Source organism: Lathyrus oleraceus, chromosome 3, assembly GCF_024323335.1.
Source record: "Lathyrus oleraceus cultivar Zhongwan6 chromosome 3, CAAS_Psat_ZW6_1.0, whole genome shotgun sequence".
Classification (NCBI taxonomy): Eukaryota; Viridiplantae; Streptophyta; class Magnoliopsida; order Fabales; family Fabaceae; genus Lathyrus; species Lathyrus oleraceus.
In genome coordinates, this window is record NC_066581.1 from 243,577,155 (window position 1) to 243,600,578 (window position 23,424).

Consider the following 23,424-nt stretch of genomic DNA (forward strand, 5'->3'; position numbering starts at 1 on the left):
TTTCCAAATTTGGAAAGTTTTTGGTCCATATTCAACTTGACTTATCAATGTCAAAGAAGTTTCAAATGGATTTTTGGTGAACATGAAAGTTGTAGATCTTTGTCTCCCCTTTCCAAAAAGTCCTAATTCATGTCCATATGATGAATGGTTGAGAAGTTATGGTCATTTGATCACAAGGTGTGCATGGAAATTCAAAATGGCATAACTTTTGATACAATGCTCCAATTTGGTCCATTCTTTTTGCAAAATGCTCCTTATGTGCAAGACATATCAAAATGATATCATTTGGCTCAATTATGCAAAGGAATCATGACCAAGAGTTCACTATTACACACATGTACAAATTGAAGCAATACTTCATTATTCATTTTTGGCTTAAGGTGAAAGCAAAATAACACTTCAAGCATGACCATTGGATGATTTTAAGTGGATTGGAAGCCTAGCATGGGACTGTACACGTGGATTATGGCTTTGTGAGCTTCATTTGCATTTTTGCATTTTGCTTCATAACTCCTTAATCATGATTAACCATTGGCTTAAGTGATTAGCATTGTGATTAGCATGGAGTATATAAGCTGAAACCCTAATCATAACTGCATAACAAAGCCATTTCAGATCTGAAAATTCAAAACTCCCTCCAATTTCTCTCTCTTCGAATTTTGATTTTCTCCACACAAACACCAAAAATTCTTGCATATTCTTGATCATCATGCTTCATTGAGCAAGAATCATCCACTGTTTTGAGCAATTCAGCTAGATTTCGAGCAGTTCATGTGCACTCTCATGTTGATGGAATTTGAAAATTGAAGTAGATCCAGGTGGTTTCAACTGATTCTCTTTGCACAAAGCTTCAAGGCAAGGTCAATGGAGTAGATCTGGAGCTTCATAGCCTGTGAGATCGTGAATTGAGGAAGCTCCAATTTCAGGTGAGTTGAAATCCATCCTTTCCTTTTGCTGTTTTATGATCATAGATGTGAAGAGCATGTTGTGTAGGTTATGTAGATATGTTTAGAATTAAAAATGGTTGAGAATTGAGCATGTATGATGAACTATAAGTTTAGATCTAGGAAATGTTTTGATTCGATCTGGAAAATCCATGAGGAATTAGGAGATTTGGTTATGATATTTGGAATGTACATGGCAAGGCGGTTCGCATGATGTAAGCCTTGATGATTTCTGGAAAAAAATTGGTCTGAACTCGCCGGAATCGCGCCGGAGAAGACGACCGGAGACTGTAGCTCCGGCGTCTGAGTGTGTTAGGGTTTGATGACTGTGTTTGCCTTGTGTGCCATTGCGTGGAAGCTTGATTGGCTGTGATTTTTTTGACCATTGTCGCGTGTGCTTTGAATGATGACTATGCATGCTGACCGTTTAATGAAACGGTGCATTTCACCGTTTGAATATGGACCGTTGATTTGAGCGCGCGCCAAGATCGTGTGGTCCTGATATTTTCTGAGTTTTATTTGAATTAATTGTTTCCCTCCATTTCCTTTTAATATTTCAATTATTTTGCTTGTCTTAGAAAATTCATAAATAGTCCAATTTAATCCCAATTTTTTTTCATAGCTTTGTCTTGATCTTTACTATTTGTTGGTGTTTTTCATGATTTGTTGATGTCTGGATTTGTATGTGGATATTTTTGATTGAACATTGTGCTAATTTGACCTATTGTGTTCAACGCATTGTGAAATTATCTATGTTGAGCCATTTGATCCAATTTTTTGCATGATTGACATTCACACATGATATGAATTTTTGGTCACTGGTTTGGAATTTTTCTCACATGTTATCATCACTTTTGACACATAGAGAAAAGTGTGACAATTTGTGTCACATTTTTGACATTGAATTGTTGCATTTTTGTTCATATATCATTTGAACCTTTCTGGATTTGATCTTTTCCATATTGATTGTTCATGACATGAGGAACTTGTACAAAAAATATCAAAGTCATTGCATGCATTTCTGATTTGATGTGAATTTTCTAAGTTGGAAGTTCATTTTGTGCACATTTTTTGTCCTTGCATGACATAGATCATTTGAGATACTTGCTTATTGATTTGATGCTGGTCCTTTTGAGGACATTTTGTGACATGTTCGAATGTGCATTTTGTAGAAGATTGGGTTCTGTTTTGGTCATTTGATTTGGTTTTGAATCTAGTCTTTGCACTGGTGTTTTGTACATAAACTAACTTTGTCTTGTGTTTCAGGTTTGGACATTTAGCATTGAGGGTTGATTTGTTCTCACTTGTGAGATGCAAATGCATTTGAGTTCTAACATATGTTTGTTTTGTAGGTTTTTAATTGATGTGGTGAACTCATGAGCTTATTTGAGTGCTAAGGCACTTATGCACTGAATTGTGTAACTGTTGGAAAGTTTCACTGTTTGTAAGTTGGTTTAATAACTGAAGTACTGATTGTTTAGTCTTTATACAGGTACCTTAGTTGCTTGCTTGCTTTAGCTCTTGCTTGAGCTTTGGATTATGGTTGACACACCACTCAGGTAGTTAGATTCTTACTTCATGTAGTCTGAAGTCCTGTCACCTTTTTGGCAGGCATTTTGTTGGCAAGTCCTCCTTCAGAGGCTCTGTTTGTGTTTGTTTATAATTGTGCCAGAGACCTCCAAGAAGAGGCATGTGATATTTGATAAGACCTCCAAGAGTAGAGGCAATTGACGGATAAAAGGGATTAGTAGCCAATCCCCCGTTATTCAGTGAGTCGTTCTTTATGCTCGCACTACGTGCTGATGCTTCTGAACATGTGCCCAAGATCTTTGTCCAGTGTCTGTCAAGTGGAATAGGATCTCACTTTCTGGATCCCCATGCTTTCTTTGTCATGAGCTCACCCAGGCCAGGGTTAAGAGCATGAGGTCTCATCCTCATTTCCATTTTGATTAGCTTCACCCTAACGTTCAATGTTAGTGGTTAAGAGCTACAGATTATACATTACAGTTTGGCTTGTTTGTCGAGGTTGACATGACCCCTCTTAACTAAAGCCCACCCATTGTTTGAGCCTCTTGCATGTATATAGTGTGTGATGTTTGTTTACTTGTGAACTTTTGATGTGTGTGCTCTTGAACTAGAAGTTTCCATTTGAGCTTGATTTGAGGATCATTACCATGTTCATCTAAGTGGAAGATACAAGATACATTGAGGATCTCTTATGAGACTTGTTTGATTGCTTTTGCCTTGTGCTTACTTATTTCAAAGGATGGGATCTACTTGGATCATCAATATGATCTCAAGAGAGGAACTCCTAGTGTGGTTTCATTTCTTAACCCTCACCTGTTTGTTTTCCTTAGGACTTACCTCTTCTCCTTCATTTCTCCACCCTAACCCAAGCCAAAACCCTTTTTGTGCAAACATTTGACTATTGTTTTCAACATTAGAAACCTAAGCATTATGCTTTTGATTTTCAAACTTTCTTTTCATAACACTTATTTTGAATTGAATCTTTAAGTCAACTTTGACCATTTTGTATATACTTCTAATTGGTAAATATAACCCATTCAAATTTCTTTTTGTGGTTTCAATGCCCACTTCTTAATCAAATTTTTCATAACCTTTAGCTATTAGGTTTGAGTTATCTTTGTGGTAGATGTAATACTCACCTTTATCCTTAGTGATGGACAATGAGTCTTCCATGCTTATTATAGGGTTAACCCCTCACTAGCATGTTGAAGCTATCCTCACATGGTGGATTTGTGGTTTTAGGTTGAGTTTTCTCCCTTTGATAACAAAAGACCTTAAGGCTTTTGGACCAATCTATCCACTCATTTGTTTTTGAGATTTTTACCCCGAACTACGAGGTTTTGATCCTAATCTTTTTATAAGAGGGTACGTAGGCAATGGGTTTATCCATCCAAATACAAAATGTAAATAACTTGTATATTCTCTTCTCATCTCTTCAATCATGTTTGCACAAATAAAATTTTCACAAAACAATAACCTTCACAAGTGTGAAAAGGGCTCCCTAGGAGTACCTAGGATGTTTTGGGTGCCTAACACCTTCCCATTGCATAACCAACCCCCTTACCCAGATCTCTGTTTCTTTTACTAGTTTTTGTTAAAACTTTTAGGTTTTTGTTCGCTTTCTGACCATTCCTTTGGATAAATAGAAGTGCGGTGGCGACTCGACTTTGTATGATTTACCTTGGATTTAGTCAATATCTCCAATGGTAACGAATACCCCGCTACACCATGAATGTGGAATATTTGATTTGATTAAGGAGATATGATTGTAGAATATTTGATTTGATGAAAATAAGTAAAGATATAAATGTAGTAGATTTGGTTTGATGAGAATGAATGAAGATATGAATAATATTTGGTTAGATGAAGGAGATATGAATGTAGAATATTTGGTTTGATGAAAATAATTAAATATATAAATGTAGTAGATTTGGTTTGATGAGAATGAATGAAGATATTAATGCAATTTATAGTTAACAAAACATAATCCTAGTAAACCAAATACTCACATGCAGCTCGTCCTTCAATTGGAAGAGAGAGAAAACATGAAAAGTCATAACCCTAGAAGAACAAGCTCGCCCATTCATTGGACGAGTCATAACCCTAGAAGAACAAGCTCGCCCATTCATTGGATGAGGCAACACGTCACATGGCTAAGCTCGTCATTCCATTGGAAGAGGCAACACAATACAAGGGTTAACTCGGCCATCAAAGGGACGAGTCTGCACGCATGCTTTTTTGCAGTGTAATTTCTGATCAGCATGGGAATCGTTGTTGCAGGGATTCCTTGCACACAAAAATTGCATGCATTTCCTTACTAGTCCAATCACCCTGTACAATTCTAACCTATATATTTAATATTTTTTTACCACTATAAATAAACCTTTCCTCTACAATTCTTTCTCATCATCTTCCTTCGATTTATATTTCACAAATACTTACTCTCTTCAAATATTTACTCTCTACAAATATTCACTATCTTCTATTCCAAAATGTCTTTGTTGTGGATGGGCGAATCACATCGTGGGACGGCGGCAAACATTGCCGAATATGTAAGTCTCTTTCAAATCTATTTCACAAATTCAATATGTAAATATCACATCAAATACTTATTACCATTTTTATTTGAATTTCAGGAAGACGGTAGGTTCCGGGTCCATTCGCATACATACATTCAACCAAGTGCGGTTATAATACCGTATTTGGAACTAGCCGGTTTTGCAAATGTGGCCAAGATTGCAAGTCTAAAAGTAGATTCTAAATTAATTGTTGCATTTTTAGAGAGATGGAGACCCGAGACACATACCTTTCATTTACCAACGGGTGAATGTACTATCACACTAGAGGATGTAAGTATGTTACTCGGTCTCTGAATTAATGGTAAAGCTGTTAATGGCCCAACAAACGTAACGAATGATGTTTACATGGAGAATTTGGGCATCGAACTAACAACTTCAGATAAAAATGAGGCTTCTGTCAAAATTGTTTGGTTAGAAGCCGTATTAACACAACTGAAAAATAACCCTAACCCGACCGAGGCGGAAAATATTCTTCATTCAAAAATTTATATTTTACTTTTAATTGCTACTTTTTTAATGCCAGATAAGAGTCACGATTTATTGCATTCTTCTTGGTTACCTTTAGTAGGAGACCTAGAAAAATGTAACACATACAGTTGGGGTTCTGCTTGTCTGGCGACACTATATAGACATATGTGCAAGGCAGTGTAACACCTCAAAATTTGCCCTCCTCTCTTGGGACTAGCTTAACATATTGCATATCATTTTAGGTCATTAGGCATTGCATATTGCATATCATGTGGTTACATTGTGCAAATCATCCTCACAAGTCTTGATCAGGAGATGAAGAGGTTATGTGCAAGCTAGGGTTCCATTGGACTGGTCATTAATCATCTGAGGATGTGGAGGTCCAAATTAGGGTTTTATGGTTCTCAAGGAAATTGGTCTTCATCTTGGTGGGATTGACACATCATCATCATCATGGTCTTGATATCATCCAAGAAGTCCAAGTGATGGATCAGATACCTTGAGATTAGGGTTTTGACCACTGGTCAACCCTAATCAAATGCATTGGGCCAATCAGGGCATGGCTAGGAGATGGGGCCTATGATGGATATGGGGATCATTTCATGATTGTATTGAGCTTATGGAGGCTAGGGTTTCATCATTGAGCCATTTCATTAGAGGATTGGGGCTCAGCTTCATCAGTAAATTGCCAAATTCATCTATTAGTTGAAAAAGTCAAATGTGGTCAACTGTGCTTGATTTTATGGATTTGGAGGTGGGAGAGAGTTGGATACACTTCATTCATGTTGAAACAAGTGTCATTTGACATGTCAAAGCTCAAGAATGAAGAAAATAAAGTCAGGACAAAAATTGCCAAAAATAGAAAGTGACTTGTAATGGAAGTTTCCAAAAATGGAAAGTTTTTCACCTCAAAATTACATGTCTAAGAAAGCTTCAAATGAAAATTTGTTCAACATGAAAGTTGTATATCTTGCTCTCACCTTTCCAAAAAGTCCAAGAACTTGAAATTCCCATGTATGGTTGACAAGTTATGGTCCATTCATTTTCCAAAAATGCCTATAATCAAAGTGGCATAACTTTCACATGGAATGGCCAAAATGGTTGATCTTTTTATGAGCAAAATCCATTTCACATGTACTTTCATGGTGCATAAGCAAAATTCATCAAAAATGGTCAATGCAAAAGGTCAATTTTTAAGTGCAACAATTAAAATCCAAGGGCAAAATGGTCCAATTTGAGAATTACATGGAATTTTGAAATGGGACTTTTTGCAACACTCTCCAAATGCAAAATGTGACTTGTTCCAACTGTCATGAGCTGTCATGGTGCAAATTTTGGCAAGGCCATTTTGGAACTTTCACATTAAGTCACATTATGCTAATTACTTCCAAATTGCTAATTGAGATTAGTGCATTGGATTAAGGTGGAGTATAAAGCTCTAATTATAACAGAAATGCAAAAAATAATCACAATTCTCAAGAGCTGTAACTAACTTTCCCTCCAAATTCACAAAAACTCTTCAATCTTCATCAAGCATTTTTCAACTTTTCTTCATCAAATCTCAACCAAATTGCGAAATTCTTGTTGATTCATCTTCCATGAACCTTCATCTACTTCTGTTTCATCAAGATTCATGCCAAAAGCCTCAGAATCGTGACTGTCCAAAGTGTGCATATCAATGGTGATTTGAGAGTTCTTGCTTCTAGATTGTGCTCGAGCCAAGGATCTTTCTCCAATCAGCTTCCTATACCTTGATGTTCATCTGTTTTGGCAAAATACATCCAGAAACATCAAATTCGAGCGCTGTCTTCAATCTAAGGTGCAATTTCGACCTTCTCCATTTCTTAAATTATCATATGCGTATTGTAGTGCATTCAACGTAGATCAACATGATATGCTTGGTTTGTGAATTGATTGACTGTGGAGAAAGATATATCGATTTGAATGTTTGATGTCATTTCTTTTTTTGCTCGATCCCGATTGTATGTTAGGAATTAGGTTGAATTGATCACATATCTTGAATCTACATGCTCATGCGGTTCTTTTGACTATACGCTTGTTGATTTTGGTGGAGATTAGTTGTTCTTCATTTTCTGCAATTTTCTGGAATTTGTTGCTCAAGAACACGTGAAATATGCTGCTAGATCTTCGTTTTGCCTTTTCTGGTTTTGAATTGTGTTTCCCGCTTCCCAGGTCCAATGAGCGCGTGCCATGTAATGTTTTCAAAGCGACGTCGTTTTGGCCAGTGGCATTAGTATTACAAAAATGCCACTGGCGCATTTAATTTATACTATTTCATTTCTTTTTCATTTGTTTCTTCATTTTGATACATGATCTTACAAAATTCATAACTCACTCATTTTTTATCCAATTTTGGTGAGGTTTTTTTCACCATTCTCATGATGATGTGTAGAATTTGATTATGATTTTTGTGGATTTTTTGCACGTGTGGAAGATTAACTGACCTAGGGTTTGTTGAATGTGTCACATTTATGTATGTTTTGCCAAATCCTTCATGAAATGATGATACCTTTAAAGAAATGTATGAAATTTTTTGTGCTTGTTATGGACTCATTGCTGGTGATTTTCATGTAGAGTTTGTGATTTTTGGATACTTGGTTGATTAGATATGAATTTTTTCATTAGAGGTGTGACAATGTGTGTCACACCAAGCTAGGTCAACTTCATGATTTTACTTAAAATGCTTAGGGATGTTGATTTGAGCTGAAATTTTGTGTGGATGATCATAGATATGTCAAGATTACATGAGAATTTTTCTGGAATTGTTGATGGCATTTTCTAATTGATTGATAATTTTATTCTCTGTTGGCTCATTTTGTGACATTGTGTGACACCTGTTGGCATTTCATTTGTGAAATTCTCATATTGTATTGGATGAAGATGAAATTTGACATGTGCATTCTAGACACATTATAGGACATCATGGTTTTGATCCCATTCATTTCTTAAGTGTTGTCACTGTTTTATGAATTATTGAAGTCGATGCTTGCTTGGATGCCTTGAATTGGCTTGTATAAATGTGCCTGGACTTCTTGATTTTCATTGACCTACTTTCTTTTGTCCAATTGAGCTGAAAATTGACATGATATGCATTGAATGTGTCCTGTTTAGGTGTGAATTTTTGTGGAATTAATTGAATTGTTTTGATATGTTTTTGATTGAGATAGTTCTGTTTGGTCATTTGAAGGTGCAAATTGCATGTTTGATACTAAATTGTGCATGAAATGATAATGATGAATGATATGAGCATGGGACCAATTGCATTTGCTTTTGATTTGTTTGAATGTTATTTTGGATAAATTTCACTTGCTGTTTTGATTTTTTTATCCCCTTTGGACCCTAGGCTTGGCCTAGTGGTCTAGTTTCTCACATTTGGTTTGGATTTTCAGGATTAAAAGTGCAAAAGGCTTAAGGGAAAAAGTGCAAGTTGATTAAATTGAGTTTTGTTTGATGTTGTGAACTAACATTGGCTTTATGTTGTAGGTTTGATGCTTGAGCTTGAGCTCATGGCTTGCACTTATGTGCATTAACTTGTGTTGTCTGTATAGATTGACTTTTGCTGTTTATTGTTGGTTTGTCTGAGTACTGATGATGCTTGATTGATTTCAGGTACATTTAGTCGCTTACAGTTCTTTAAGAACTTGCTTGCTGTTGCTTGGTTGTATAAACCAGTTGAGGTAGACTCTCTTGTCTTCATGTAGTCTGGAAGACCTGGCTTGTTATTTAGCCAGGCAACTGTCTGAAGTCCTCCTTAAGAGGCGATGTTTGTGATTGTTTACTTTTGTGCCAAGCAGGTAAAGACCTCTATGAGGCAATTGGCGGAATCCAAGGGATATGCAATCTATCCCCCGCTATTCTATTGAGTCGTCCTTCTGCTCACACCACTGTGTTGACGCATTGGGACACAAACCCAAGATCTTGTACTTTGTACAGTTGTGTCAGAGTCTTGAGCGTAGAAGGGTCCCTCCATTCTGGACCCACGCTCCTTTGTCTGAAGCTCTCCCTGATCAGGGATAAGAGCTGTGAAGTCTAATCTTCACTCACCTCTCATCAGCTTCACCTTAGCCTCTCAATGGCAAGGTTAAGAGCTAACTCTACCTTGTACAGATGACTTGCTTCGGCAGTCGCACCCTTGTTTGAGCCTCACTTCTGACTGGATATAGTGTGTGCTTTGTGAATATTTGTTTGAAATGTTTGTTTTGTTTGTTGATGCTTGCATGCTTGTTTTCCTGGATAGGATTAGCTTGCTGTTGTGCAAGTAGGTAGAAACCATAACATAGGGCAATGATGCATGATAACACTAGGCTCGAGTACAGCTCCCTGGTAGTGTGTCTCCCCTTGGTTTCTGGCTAGAATTTCTTTCCCTATCAGGGGAACTACGTCGCCCTGATCCTCATGCCAGATGAGGTACGTAGGCAGGAGACTGTGCGAGGTCTCTCCGGGCACTTTTTTTCCTTTTTGTGTGTGTGCTTAACAGTTATAGGCTCGAGTTCCCGACTCCCTATTAACTTGTTTGGTTGTTGTATGCTTGGAAGCTGATGTAAGTCCATCGAGTGGCATTCGGGTTCCGGTGTGCGTGTGTTTTGGTTCGGATGCTGATGTAAGTCCAGTGATTGGCATTCAGGCTCCATGTTTGCCTGTGTTTGTGTTTGCTTGTTTGGCGTGCGTGAGCCGAACTACGGCAGCTCTGATTCTCGTTCTAGACGAGATACGTAGGCATAGGACGCGATGTCCTAGCGAGCCCTCTTCCTCTTAACCCCGCATGTGTTGTCTTCGGTGCGTGTGTGTGTGGTGTTTTAGTAACCTTTTCTTTTCTTAGAGCGTGGATCCCGTCGAGTACGACGGACGTGAGGGGTGCTAATACCTTCCCCTTGCGTAACCGACTCCCTTACCCTTTCTCTTTGGTCGCGAGACCATGCTTTTTCCAGGTTTCTCTGAGCGTTTCCTTTCCCTATCTTGGGATAAATAACGCGCAGTGGCGGCTCTGTTTGTTTTTGTTTCAGCCCGCCGGTTGTTTTTCGCGGATGCGACAGGCAGCCCATAAAGGAGTCAAGAGCATAGGAGGTTGTGTTGTATTACTAACTGTATGGGCATTCACATGCATACCCTTGTTAGCCCCGGTTAGTAACGAGGTTCCATCACATCCTTATGCATTAAGGTAACGATTTTCATTTAAATGCAATTTATATTTCTTAAAATTATTTATACGTCGCTTAAAGGTTTTTTTTTAATATGCAAGATGGTGCAAACGAGGTATGAATTACGAAAACAATCCTCGCCATCATCTACGAGGGTACCGTGTTGCAATAGAACACATGAAAGAAAACGATGTAAGAATGATTAATTATAATACTCAACTTATTTAAATTTATTTTATACATTCTAATAGTTATATTTCTTTTAACAGTTTATTTGGAGGCCGTACATACAATATCCAGTGCCTGATTATAGTGACAGCCGAGTTTGGAGTGCAACAACATATATGGTATGTTTCTTTACCGTTGAGATGCATCAAATGGATCGAGTCAAACTCCAATTTAGATTTGAACAACAAATACCGTCTCAGCCAAGATGTTTAAGTGAACACCATAACATGACTATGGTCCAAGCTTGGGACACACATTGGCAAGATTTAAACAAAGAAGAGTTAAAAGAATGGAAAAGAAGAAGGCATTTGGTGTTACAAGGAAACTCGGTGATTGGTGAGTCTAAGCCGGGTAGAGAATACATGAATTGGTTTTTATCAATTCCTTTTATGCACGTTGCTCCAACATAATTTTTGAATGATCCCCGTCAACGTGTAGCTTCTTCAACCCAACAAACAATATCACCCCCACATCAAGACATTCCCACCACATACACATCCACATTTGGGGCCCAATCATCATCCTCAGCTCAACAAACTTACCAACACACCCAGACCACACAACAACACACAATTTATTCCACCTCAACCCAACACCATAATCCCCACACTCCATTCCCTCAAACAAACTACTATTACAACCAACAATATCAACAACAAACCAACTTACGCCCACCCATACAATACACTCCAATTCCTCAACCCAACTTTGAATACTCAAACCCTCATTCTCAACCCCAAACATCTAACACCACATTCACACAATCCACTCCTACATACAACCCTGATGATGTCTACTATCCTCCTATCCAACACACCCAACCCAACACCTACACACAATTCCCACATTCAATACCCAACTTTGACCTCACTGATGACCATCTAATGAATATCCCTTCTTTTCGCATTCAAGATCCCGACAGTATGGATATGCCTTCAAACACATCACAACAACATCAAAGTCAACAACAACATCAACAACAAGACGCCCATGATGAATTGTCTTCCGACTCATCTCCGTCTCCCGCAAGACAAAGACAAAAAGACTTGGGCAAGGGAAAATGCAAAAAAGTTGGCACAAGATGTGGAACAGGCGGTCACTATAAATAAAATGTATTTCTTCCATTATATCAATAAAATAATTCTTAATCATTACAATTCATTATATGCCTCATTATAATATTTATAGTTGTATAATAAGTATTTAAAAAAAATAAATCATTTCTATTATTAATATTTAAAAAAATCATTTTATTATTAATATTTTAAAAAAACAATATTAGAAAACTATTATTATTATAAAAAACTATTATTATTAATATTTTATTTTAAATATTTTTATAAAAACATTATTATTATTTTTAAAAAAATCAATTTTATTATTTAAATATAGAATTAATTAGAAAACTATTTAATAATAATTTTAATAAAGTTATTTAATTATATAAGAGTATTTAAAATAATAAAAAAAAAATCCTTCACTAGCTCGGCCAATGAATGGTCGAGCCTAGTCAGCAAAAAACATCTTCATCATCTCGTCCATTCATTGGACGAGCCCAAATAGGAAAGTGGGGCAGTTTGGGAATTTTTTTTCAGAATGGGGCAATGTGGGAATAAAATTTCAAGTTTGGGGTAGTCTGGGAAATTACTCGGATTTTGTTAGATGGTTTTCCCTTTTGGTCAATATGGGAAGGTGAGAGAAAAATCGGTTTTCCTTTCTTTTTTTCTTCGTAACCAGAAGGGAAAAAGCCTCTCTCTCCTTTCATTCCCCGTCCTTTTTTCTTTTGTTGGCCGCCTCATGGGGATTCGTTGGATCCTCCTCTAGGAGACGTTTTTTCTTGTCTTCTAGTTATAATCCACCCCAAAATCCAATCTTCCACTCAAGATCTTTTTGCTGGTCACGCGGATCTTTCCTTTATTTCAATTATTACCTTCATTCTATTAATAAATGATGTGTCACGTTATAATTGGTGGGGAGAGATATGTTTGTTTATTTTTAGATTCTCTTTATAAATATTATTCAGTTAATTTCTAAATTCTGATTGGACAATATGGATTACAAACTTAGACCTTTGATTAATTTGAATCAATGATCAAGATTGAATTAAAGAAACACAAATAATTTAAAATGCATATAATGTCCCTTCTAGATGATTTTAATTGATTTAAAATAATTTAAATCATCAAATCAAATAAAATTCGCATCTTTCTAAATACACATGATAAAAATAAAATGAGAATACGGAAAATTCTATTTATTTCTTTTGAACATTTTGGCGAAAGAATAAAAATAAAATGAATGAAAATGAATAAATGTCGGGCGAAAATTTTCTCAAAAAATTAAATCGGACGCACTAAAATGATCAGCACGAAATATACTTATTGAAAAAATACAGCGTTTCTTTTAATTCATAAATAATTTTTGATCGGTTAAAAGGCTCAGACGGATCAAAACGCAACTGAAAAAGTCGCCAAAAAATATAACGAGCACACCAGGTTAAACTACGCGAACCGTAGATTAATAATACTGACGTCTGCACACTTGATTTTGAAACTTTTTACCTGTTGGTTTTGCACATGCTTGAGGAATGATTTAACCAATTTGTCTGTATATTCAACAATTTATTCGGATTGATATTTTAGGTATTATTCATGATGAAATGCATGTTATGCTGTACAAATGATGCAAATTGAAAATGAAATCAAATTTATGAAAAATTTAAAATGCCCGGACAAAATTGGGGTATGACAGCAGGATGATTTATCTGGATCATGTAGATTTAGGAGCATGCCTATTCATGCATAAAGATAGTTGTGGAATAAGGATTTTATGGATTTAATTTCACTTAAGTTGTTATGCTTTGTGTGATTTATTTTATAAGACCATATTGTATGTTTTGTTTGATTTGATACGAAGATTGGCCCCTTACAAATAACAAATTAGGTACTAATGCGTTCAAGATGTGATGCTACAAGGATAAAATATGGTGCGCGATCGTGGAATTCAATAAAGGGTTTTGAACTTGTAATTTCTTTTGTAAGAAGATTTATTTTACTATCAAAATTTTAGATACTTAGATTTGTAACGTCTTAAATACTTTCTTTTTATAATTTTCATTTAGTCATGATTTTTATAACCTATCATGGATGATTACCTTGTTTAAAAACAAAAAATAAATAAATTCAGATTTTAAAAAAATTAAATTACAAATTTAAAGTAATGTCTTGGATTTAAAGCTAGGGCATTATAAGATTCGATTGAGAAATATAGATGTTTCATATTATTTTACTAAGATAAATGTACTATAGGATGAATTGAAAAACTATCAATGTGTTCCTCACTCAAAATGCTCCATTTCTTGCAGTTGCAATGGGATTGCATCTCATCAGACCTATAAAGAACAAGATTGTATCATTTGACTCCTTAAAGGCTTGAATTAAAAATTCATCACCAACATATCTCATATTATGCTTATGAATCCTCTGCTTGGTATTGACATTGTTTTCGAATTAATCATTCAACAAAAAAGAGAGGTAGCAACTCCTATAATTGATCCCAATAACAAAAAAATCACTGAGAATAATAGGTGGAAATAAAGAGGTTATTCTAAAGGCTCTAACAGAGAGATCATTCAATATATGAGGACTAACCATACAATTGAGAGATGTTTTGCAAACATGGTTACCCACATGGACTTAGATCCATAGGAAAGGATCCTCGGGCCACTACTAATGATTCTTCTAGACGAAATGATGATGATTCAGGTCAATCTTCATCCAGCTCTAAGGATTTTGGTTTTACTTAGTGGAAGTATCAAAATCTTCTTGAATTTCTACAACAATCAAAACCAAACTCCAACCCTACAACCAATCTAGTTTTCAACTCTTAATTTGCCTTGACCTCTTCCAAGTCATCTCCTAATGATGGTAAACAACTGCACCTTTTGGTTCTTTACACTGGTGTCACTAGTCATATTATTTTCAACCTCACATCCTTTTTGAAATATACTTCCATTAATCCAATTTTTGTTTATTTTCCAAATGGTTCCTAAGTTATAGCTACATATCTGGAAATAATATGATTTCACCCACCGTCACCTTACATGATGTGTTGTATATCCCATCCTTTTAAGTTAACCTCATTTCCTATGCTCCTTATAGTACTACTTCTTCCTATGTTCCTTTTGATTTATTGTATGGTGACTTGTGGGGAGTTTTTTTTTATTATCTCTCTTTTAGGCCATAAATACTTTCTTACTTTAGTTGATGGGTTCAATAAGTTCACTTGGATAATATTTCTTAAAAATAATTATGAAACCAAAATAAACATCATCAACTTTGTTGCTTATATATAAAATCAATTCCATACAACTTTAAAATGCATTAAACCTTACTATAAAACTAAATTTTTAACTCTAAGATCCCACATATCATTTGCATCCTTGCATACAAACAATATCACATATTTGTCCTCTCTCTCATCTTTGGGGTTTGCCTCAAGCAGGGATCATCAAGCACCTCATTGTTGGTGCTTTACCTTTGTGGTTATATGTTCATTTCCTATCTAACCACTATTCAAAATAGAAAAAAATATGTTTTGTTTCCTTTAAGTTTATTGTGCAAGGTAAGGGCATTTCATCAAGAGCATCAAGCATGGTTCCTCAGCTAGGGTTTGTGTTGATTCCTCAAGTCAAAATGTGTTCAACCATTGATTCTCAAGTGGATTCCCTCTCAATACATGATCTCTAAGGTTCTCAAGCATCTTTCAATCTCATTTTGGTCAAGAGTATCTCAAAGTTTTGTAGCTTATTTCTCAAGAAAACTCAAAGGTTCATGTGTTTATTTCCAAGCCTTCTTCAACAAGTCACCTCAAACTTTGAGAACATTAACCAAGAGACATTCAAGGATACATTATTTTGATTTCATATGATCATCCATGTACCTTGAAATTCAATAAAAGTCCAATTACACAAGTTTGTTCCAAGTGGTTTGACCAAAACGTCAACATTTGAAGTCAAAGTTCAAAAGATCACAACTCCTACAATTCTAAACATTTTTTAATTCTTATTTTTTCATATGGCTATTCTTAATATCCTTAACAAATTCTCTTTACATTATAAGATCCAATTATGCTTGGAGGATCATCAAAAGTTTGAAGACATTATAGATCATTTGTGGACTTAGTGAAATTTGACCTATTTTCAAGTGACTTTTTCCTCAACTTTCAAGGATCATAACTTCTTCAATTTTGAACCTTTGAGGTTGATTCTTTTTTCACAATATCAATTATGACACCATCTATAAGTTTGCTTCAAGGATCAAAGTCAAATTATGCTTGGTGGGTCATGGAATTCTTTGAAACATTACAGGTCATTTTCATCCATTTGGGACTTGGAATTTTCTAAGTTACATGATCAAATTTTGTGTCAACTTCAATATGTCATAACTTTGTGCTCAAGCATTCAAATGCAACATTTCTTGGCATATTGTGATATTTGATATCATGTCAACATATTGCAAGAAGAATGTAATCAAAAAGCATCATGAGCAAGATGCCCCATTGAGTTAAACATGGTGACTTGGAACTGAAGAAATTACCATGATCCGAAATTGGAACATCACTAATCTCAATTGCAAGCCAAATTACCATGCGTTTTGGAGTTAAACATGTTTAATCAAGTCTTTGGAAATTAATTGACTCTTAAAACGCGTGTTTTGGATGAGTTTTGATGGATTGCAAGTCACACTTTCCACACATTCTGATCAAATTCGTTTTGCACGAATAAAGCTTGACTCTGCACATATTTGGATCCTAACACATTCCCTATAAATAAAGGAAAATACTGCATTCATTTCCAAGCCTTTGAAAGCCAAGAAACCCCTGTTTCAATCTAAAAATATTTCCAGAAAATTCAACTATCATGTTTTGAATTTCAGCTTGTTTCAATCCAATTTCTTGATTCCATTAGCACCTTCGGTCTTCTCTAAAGCTTTTGCAACAATTCCCAAGGTCTGAGACCTTCTGAAGTGACCAGACTAGACCGAGCTTCATCAAATTCTGATCACCATTTGGACAAGGTAGTTTTGAGCATCATTTGAACTTAAACAAGTTATCACAATGTAGTTCTTCACTCTCTAGTGCTTTCCCCTAACTTATCTAGTGTTGATTGATCGTGTTCATCATTGAATTTTATTTTTTGTAGCTTGCTTGCTTCTGAATCTTCTCTGAAATTCCCCTTGCTCAGTATAGATAAATGAATTTGGAGCATGAGGTTGAATTCGTGATGAGGAGGTGATCACATCGGTGGTGGTCTCGTGTTCTAAATCTATCAAACGATGAAACTCCAGTGAGGGATCATCGGGGAAGACGACCGGAGTTTATCTCAGGTCATCTGAGTTTACTTACACTTTGGCAATTTGAAATGTTCTGATTGGTTCAATTTAAATGCAATCATTTGTTTCATTTCTGCTAACTTCAAACGTGCTCTCTAGCCTGAGGATTGTTAGATATGTCACGTCAATTAATGAGGTGAGATCCAAAACTCCTTTTTTTTCTTCTGATTTTATTTCTTTTTCTTTTTTCATTTTAAATTGCATTTTTATTTAAATTTCATAGAAAATTCATTTTACATCCAAAGATACCAAAATAATTTCTAAAATTCTCTTTTATTTTTCTTCATCTGATTTTTATTTTTCCATATTTTATTTTATTTATTTTCTATTTTTCATGGATTTTCTCCTTTTTTTCCCTTTATTTTGATTGGTTTAAAAATACTTTTATGCATTTTAAATTCTAAAATTTTTATTTTATGTTTCTCATTTTATTTCCAACCTTCCGTAATTTTCTTGGCCATTTATATGGTGTTTTAAAGGGCTTTATGGATTTTCTCTTTTATTTCCCTTTTAAAATTCATTTTAAAAAGATTTTGAATACATTTTATTTGATCTTTTTGCATTTTATGCTTGTTTGACCTTTGTTGACTTCTATTGGTCTTGGATCATGGTTGTTTTGATTATAGATCTCATCAAACTCAATGGATCTTGGGTGTTGATAGGGTGAAAACCCTAATCCACCAAAATGGATGATTGATTTTCATTATTACTTGATCAATCCTTTGATCCAATTTGGGTGTGATCTCTCTTATCCTCTTGTTCTTCATCTCTTTCTTTTCCTCTTGATGAATTGGATAGTTTGTGTCCATCTTATTCATGATGTGTGTATTGGTGCTTGATGAACTTTCATCACTTCAAATCTACCTCCTAATTGATCATGGATCATTTAAGGTACTTTGGATTAATGCATAAGTTTGTCCTAAGTACCATGAAGTATTAATTGATGTAATGGACCATTCTCCTACCCTTTGTGCTTGATCAATCCCCTTTTCTTTTTTGTGTGACATAACTTTAGGAGAATGATTTACATATCATTTCTCTAGCATGTATTAACACAAACATTATTATTGACCAACCTCAGATAGTTGTGACTTCTACATAAGTCCAATTACGATTACTTAACATAGTGCTAAATTTGTCCCGAAAGAAAGTCATTTTCATAAGTGAGAAAATAATTCTCTTACTCCTCATAGTTTTGTATGAAAAATATTGTCTCCTTTTTACTTATGAGAGCTAGTGGCATACTTGTTGATTTTATCCAAGTTTGAGCCCTTCTCATAGGTGATATAGAGGTCCAATTTTTCATACTTGTGGGTGAATAGTTGAGTGTTCTCCAAAAAATGAGAAATTATCTTTCTCTTTTTGATCATTAACATTACTTACTAACATATTATTGTATTAATTTTACTTTAATTTCATTTATATTATGCTCTTTATTCTTTTGTCATTTACTTTATGCTTTTATTTTTAGCATCTTATACCATATTGTTTGGACTTATGTTATTTGTTCTTTATCCATTTGGACTTTCACTTTCTTTTAAAAAACATTAATAAAGGAAAAATCCCTTAAAAGAACTTGGCTATCTTGATTCATGGTTACTATCCTTAGAATTTTTGTGGAGTTATGGACTTAGAGTTAGGATTTTGACCTTTGCTTTGGGAACTTGTGATTTGAGACCTCGGGATTCATCTGATACCTTTGACTTTGGACTTCTTTTGAAGACTTGGCTTGGTTATCTTTGGTTTCATCTGATACATGGATTATTCTTTACTTATTTGGCTTGCTTGAGGCTTAATCCAAAGGAGGGAATTCTTGCTTGACTTATATCATAAAACTTGCTATCTCTTGGTTAGATCTTTTTTCCCTAGCTTTTACTTTATGCTCTAGAATAATCCCTTCTTCTTCTCCCCTTCTTTAATTTTCAAAATCTTCCTCTTTTTCAAAACCTTCTCGTTTTTCAACTTGAACCATTTTCTTAATAAACCTTGACTTTTGTCAAGTGATTTTCAAAACTTTTTTCTTAATAAAATGTTAATACATCTTAAGCATATTCAAAACAATTTCAAAAGACTAAAAATGCATAAACTCATCCAAACCATTTTGTGCCCTTTGTGCATTTTTTTCTTTTAAATTTTTTTCTCAAAAGTTTAGACATGATTCATTTCCATAGTTGAGATATAATTCTCCTATCCCCATAGCATTGATGATAATTTTTTTCTATCTAAGAGATCTAGTGGTATACATATTGATCTTTATCCAAGTTAGAGCCCTTTTCTGTGGTTATGCAAAGTTCTCATACTTGTGGGTGGCTAATTGAGTATTCTCCTTAAAATGACAAAATATATTTTTATTTAAATTAATCAAAACAAACACCTTTGTTATTTTTAGTACAAACTACGAGGTTTTGATCCTCTATTGCACTTTGTTGGTACGTAGGCATGAGACTCAGGAAGTCTTGGCAAACACAAATTAAGAAAAATATTTCTTTTCTCATCTCCTCAGTCTTTTGCAAACAACACCATTTTTAAGCAAACATGTATAGATTTTCAAAGAGGTTCCTATAGAGTACTATAGATGTTTAGGATGCTAATATCTTCCCTTTGCATAATTAACCCCTGAACCCTTATCTCTTTTTATTAGTTTTATTTTAAAACTTCTTTGGGTTTTGTTCGTTCTTTTTCCTTTTCCTTTAGAAATAATAAAAGCGCGGTGACGACTCTTACTTTATGAGTTAAGTTAATCAATAGTTTAATCTCAAAAAAATTACCGCTACAGAGACCCCCTCAACAAAATGATATGGTACTTACTCATTTTAAACATGGCTAGATCCTTTTCTTTCCATTATAACCCTCATTCATCTATAAGGAGTTTTAATACTCAACATGTTGTACACATCATTAACTGGATACCCATCCCTCTCCTTAAATACAAGCCCTTATGAACTTCTATACAAAGAGTCACACTCCTTTTTCCACCTCAAATTCTTTGGTTGTTTATGTTATGCATCCATGTTATAGATGCACGGAACTAAATTTGATTATAGAGCCGGAAAAGCCATTTTCCTTGAATTCAAAGATGGCATAAAGGGGTATATTTTGTATGACCTTAATTCTCATAACTTTGTTGTGTCTATATATGTCATTTTTTTTATAAGACTTACTTTCCTTTTCATACATCTCAACTCGTGACATGCTTACCACCCAATGAATCACACAATCAAGCTCACCCATATCATATGAATATGTTCATAACCATATACATCACATCTCTGACCCTCACCCTCTTTTTGAAATGGCATCATTCCTTCCTCGTCTCCATAAGACACATTAAATCTTAAGCCTAGAGTTGTCATGAATGATGATATTGACCCTTCTTCCAACCTCTTGGTCCTCAAAACATTTACTAGGATGACTAAGAAACCTGAATATTTGCAAGATTTTCACTTTAATTATGCATTAAATACTAATATTGCATTAATTAACCATATTCTTATCATTTATCATATGTTTTTCTATATCCGCATTGCACACCTTCTTATAAAGTCTTTTGTTACTCCATCTCCACACAATTTGAACCTAAGACCTATAATCAAGATTCTCAAATTTATTGATGGAAGTAAGCCATAAAAACTATATTACTTTTTCCTTAATAAAAATAATACTTTGATCATTGTTGATCTTCCCACAAGAAAATTTCTAGATGGTTGCATGTGGGTTTACATGATCAAATATAAGACTAATGGCTCAATTGAAAGATACAAAACAAGATTGGCATCAAAATGTTACACTCAATTTAAAGGGTGGATTACTTTGAAACATTCTCTCCAGGTGCAAAAATGACCACATTAAGAGTTCTTTTGGCTTTTGCGTCCATTAAGTATTCACACTTTGAACAATTAGATGTCAAGAATGTTTTCACCCATAGTGACTTAAATGAATAAGTCTACATATCGTTGTCATTTGATCATCATGCATACATTTTTAATTCGTATAAGGTATGCAAATTCCACAAGTCCCTTTATGGTCTTAAGCAAGTCAACAGACAATGGTATTCTAAACTTTTCTTAGTCTTAACCTCTTTGGGGTACACTCAATCTCAGACGGAGCACTCACTATATATCAAATTATAAAGCATCAATTTTACAGGTATACTAGTGTATATAGATGATATTGCGCTAGTTGACAACTGTATGACAAAAATCAACAATGTTAAAATGTTTCATGAACAACCATTCTACATCAAGGACCTTGAAAATTTGAGATTCTTCTTGGCTTAGAAATTGCAAAACATCATTGTTAATCAAAGGATAGACACCCTTGAGCTCCTTGAAGAAACTATTTACTTAGTGCCAAACCATTTCCATTCCTATTAATCTAGGATAAAACCCTCCATCTTATAGAAGACTCATTGACAGGTTGTTATATCTCACCATCACTCGACCTTACATCCCATTCTTTGTGCAACATTAAGCCAATGCATTTCAAAGACTCTTGTTCCTCATTTTACTACGACCACTCATATTTTAAGGTATCTCAAGTCCTCATTAATTTCTACATATAATTATTAAGTATAGTAACTCAAACAAATCTTATTCTTGAAATAACTTTATCATCATTCATATTATATTTAGTCAGAGTGCCAATCCAAAGTCCTAAAGATTCGCAGCCGTATATAGGATTGGATTTAGTCAGAGTGCAAATATCTTTGAACAAGAATGAAACATCCTTGTGCAGTTTATCTTATTTTGTTTACATTACGTTATTTCCTATAGTCTCCAACTATAATAATGGTTAAATTATTATTCAAGCCGGACCATAGCCGTCCATGACAGCAAAAATATAACAACGACAACATTAGTTCTCCCTGCATAAGTCTTATATATATGTTCCTTTTCAATGTCAATCATATCTAACCAAAACAAAGAAAGAGTAACCTCATTACTTACATTCATATACAGTGAATTGATCAAGCAATATGGTTCTCTGTCGTGCTCTTTTCCTCTTTGCCCTCATTGCTACTATCTTCTCAACCATAGCTGTGGCAAAAGATTTTGTAGTTGGAGATGAAAGCGGTTGGACACTTGGGGTTGATTATCAAGCTTGGGCCGCAAACAAGGTCTTTCGTCTCGGAGACACACTCAGTAAGTTCATTCCATTCATATTTTCGTGTCTCTAATTTTGTCACATTTTTTAATAAAGGTACTTTGGAAAAGATATAATTAATTTTGATATAATGTTCAGCATTCAAGTATGATGCTGATAAGGACAATGTGGTGAGAGTGAATGGAAGTGATTTTCAGAGTTGCACATTTCCTTGGTCAGCACCAGTGTTGAGAAGTGGACATGATACAGTTGTATTGACAACATATGGAAGAAGATGGTACATTTCAGGTTTTGCAAACCACTGCAAAAGTGGACAAAAACTTGTCATAACTGTCGTGCCATCACAACAATTACCTTGGTCACCAGTTCCTTCACCTTCGGCTTCACCCTCACCCTCACCAACGCCGGCCCCTGAAGCTGCACCGTCTTCGAATGCACCATGGACCGCCACTGTTCCTCGCCGATCCATGCTGCCAAAGAAGCTATTCAAAATGATTCACAGAAATCTGATAGCAGTTTGAGTTTGGATGTTAGTTGATCATGCGTAATATTTCAAAGAGGGGCTATCTTTTCCTAGTAACTAATAATTGACCCCTTTATTATTGTTAATTAATTAATTATTTTGTTTTGTTGACGAATGTATTAACATACATTTATTTATTTAAATAAAAAGTATTACACGTTTGCTACTGATGATTTTCAGATTGAAGAAAATTGTGTACTGTACTATAATTTATGGTAAATAAAAGTCTCTCAACACTAATATTGAAGAAAATTATGTTTTTTTTACACAAAAAAAAAACAATATTATATAAAACAATGGTCTTATATGTTATATTGGGCTCATCAACATTATCATGTATGGTTCCAGGTCCATTATAATGACACGGTATCAAAACCCTACGAGCTAACTTGTGCGCCATCATATTATCGCTTCGGGGAGCATAGCAAGCCCTAGCGCGCCATCATATTATCACTTTGGGGAACATAGCAAGCCCTAGCTGAGATCAACATCTCACACCAC

The 23,424-nt window shown here is 34.9% G+C and overlaps 1 protein-coding gene across 1 annotated transcript; it reads left to right on the top strand.

Annotated features, from left to right (window-relative positions):
• The first annotated feature begins 22,272 nt into the window (after positions 1 to 22,272).
• On the top strand, positions 22,273 to 22,921 carry LOC127130665 (blue copper protein 1a). The gene is made up of 2 exons (XM_051059636.1): positions 22,273 to 22,438; positions 22,539 to 22,921. The coding sequence occupies exons 1-2, from the start codon at positions 22,273 to 22,275 to the stop codon at positions 22,919 to 22,921; spliced, it is 549 nt and encodes a 182-aa protein (XP_050915593.1).
• Positions 22,922 to 23,424: the final 503 nt, after the last annotated feature.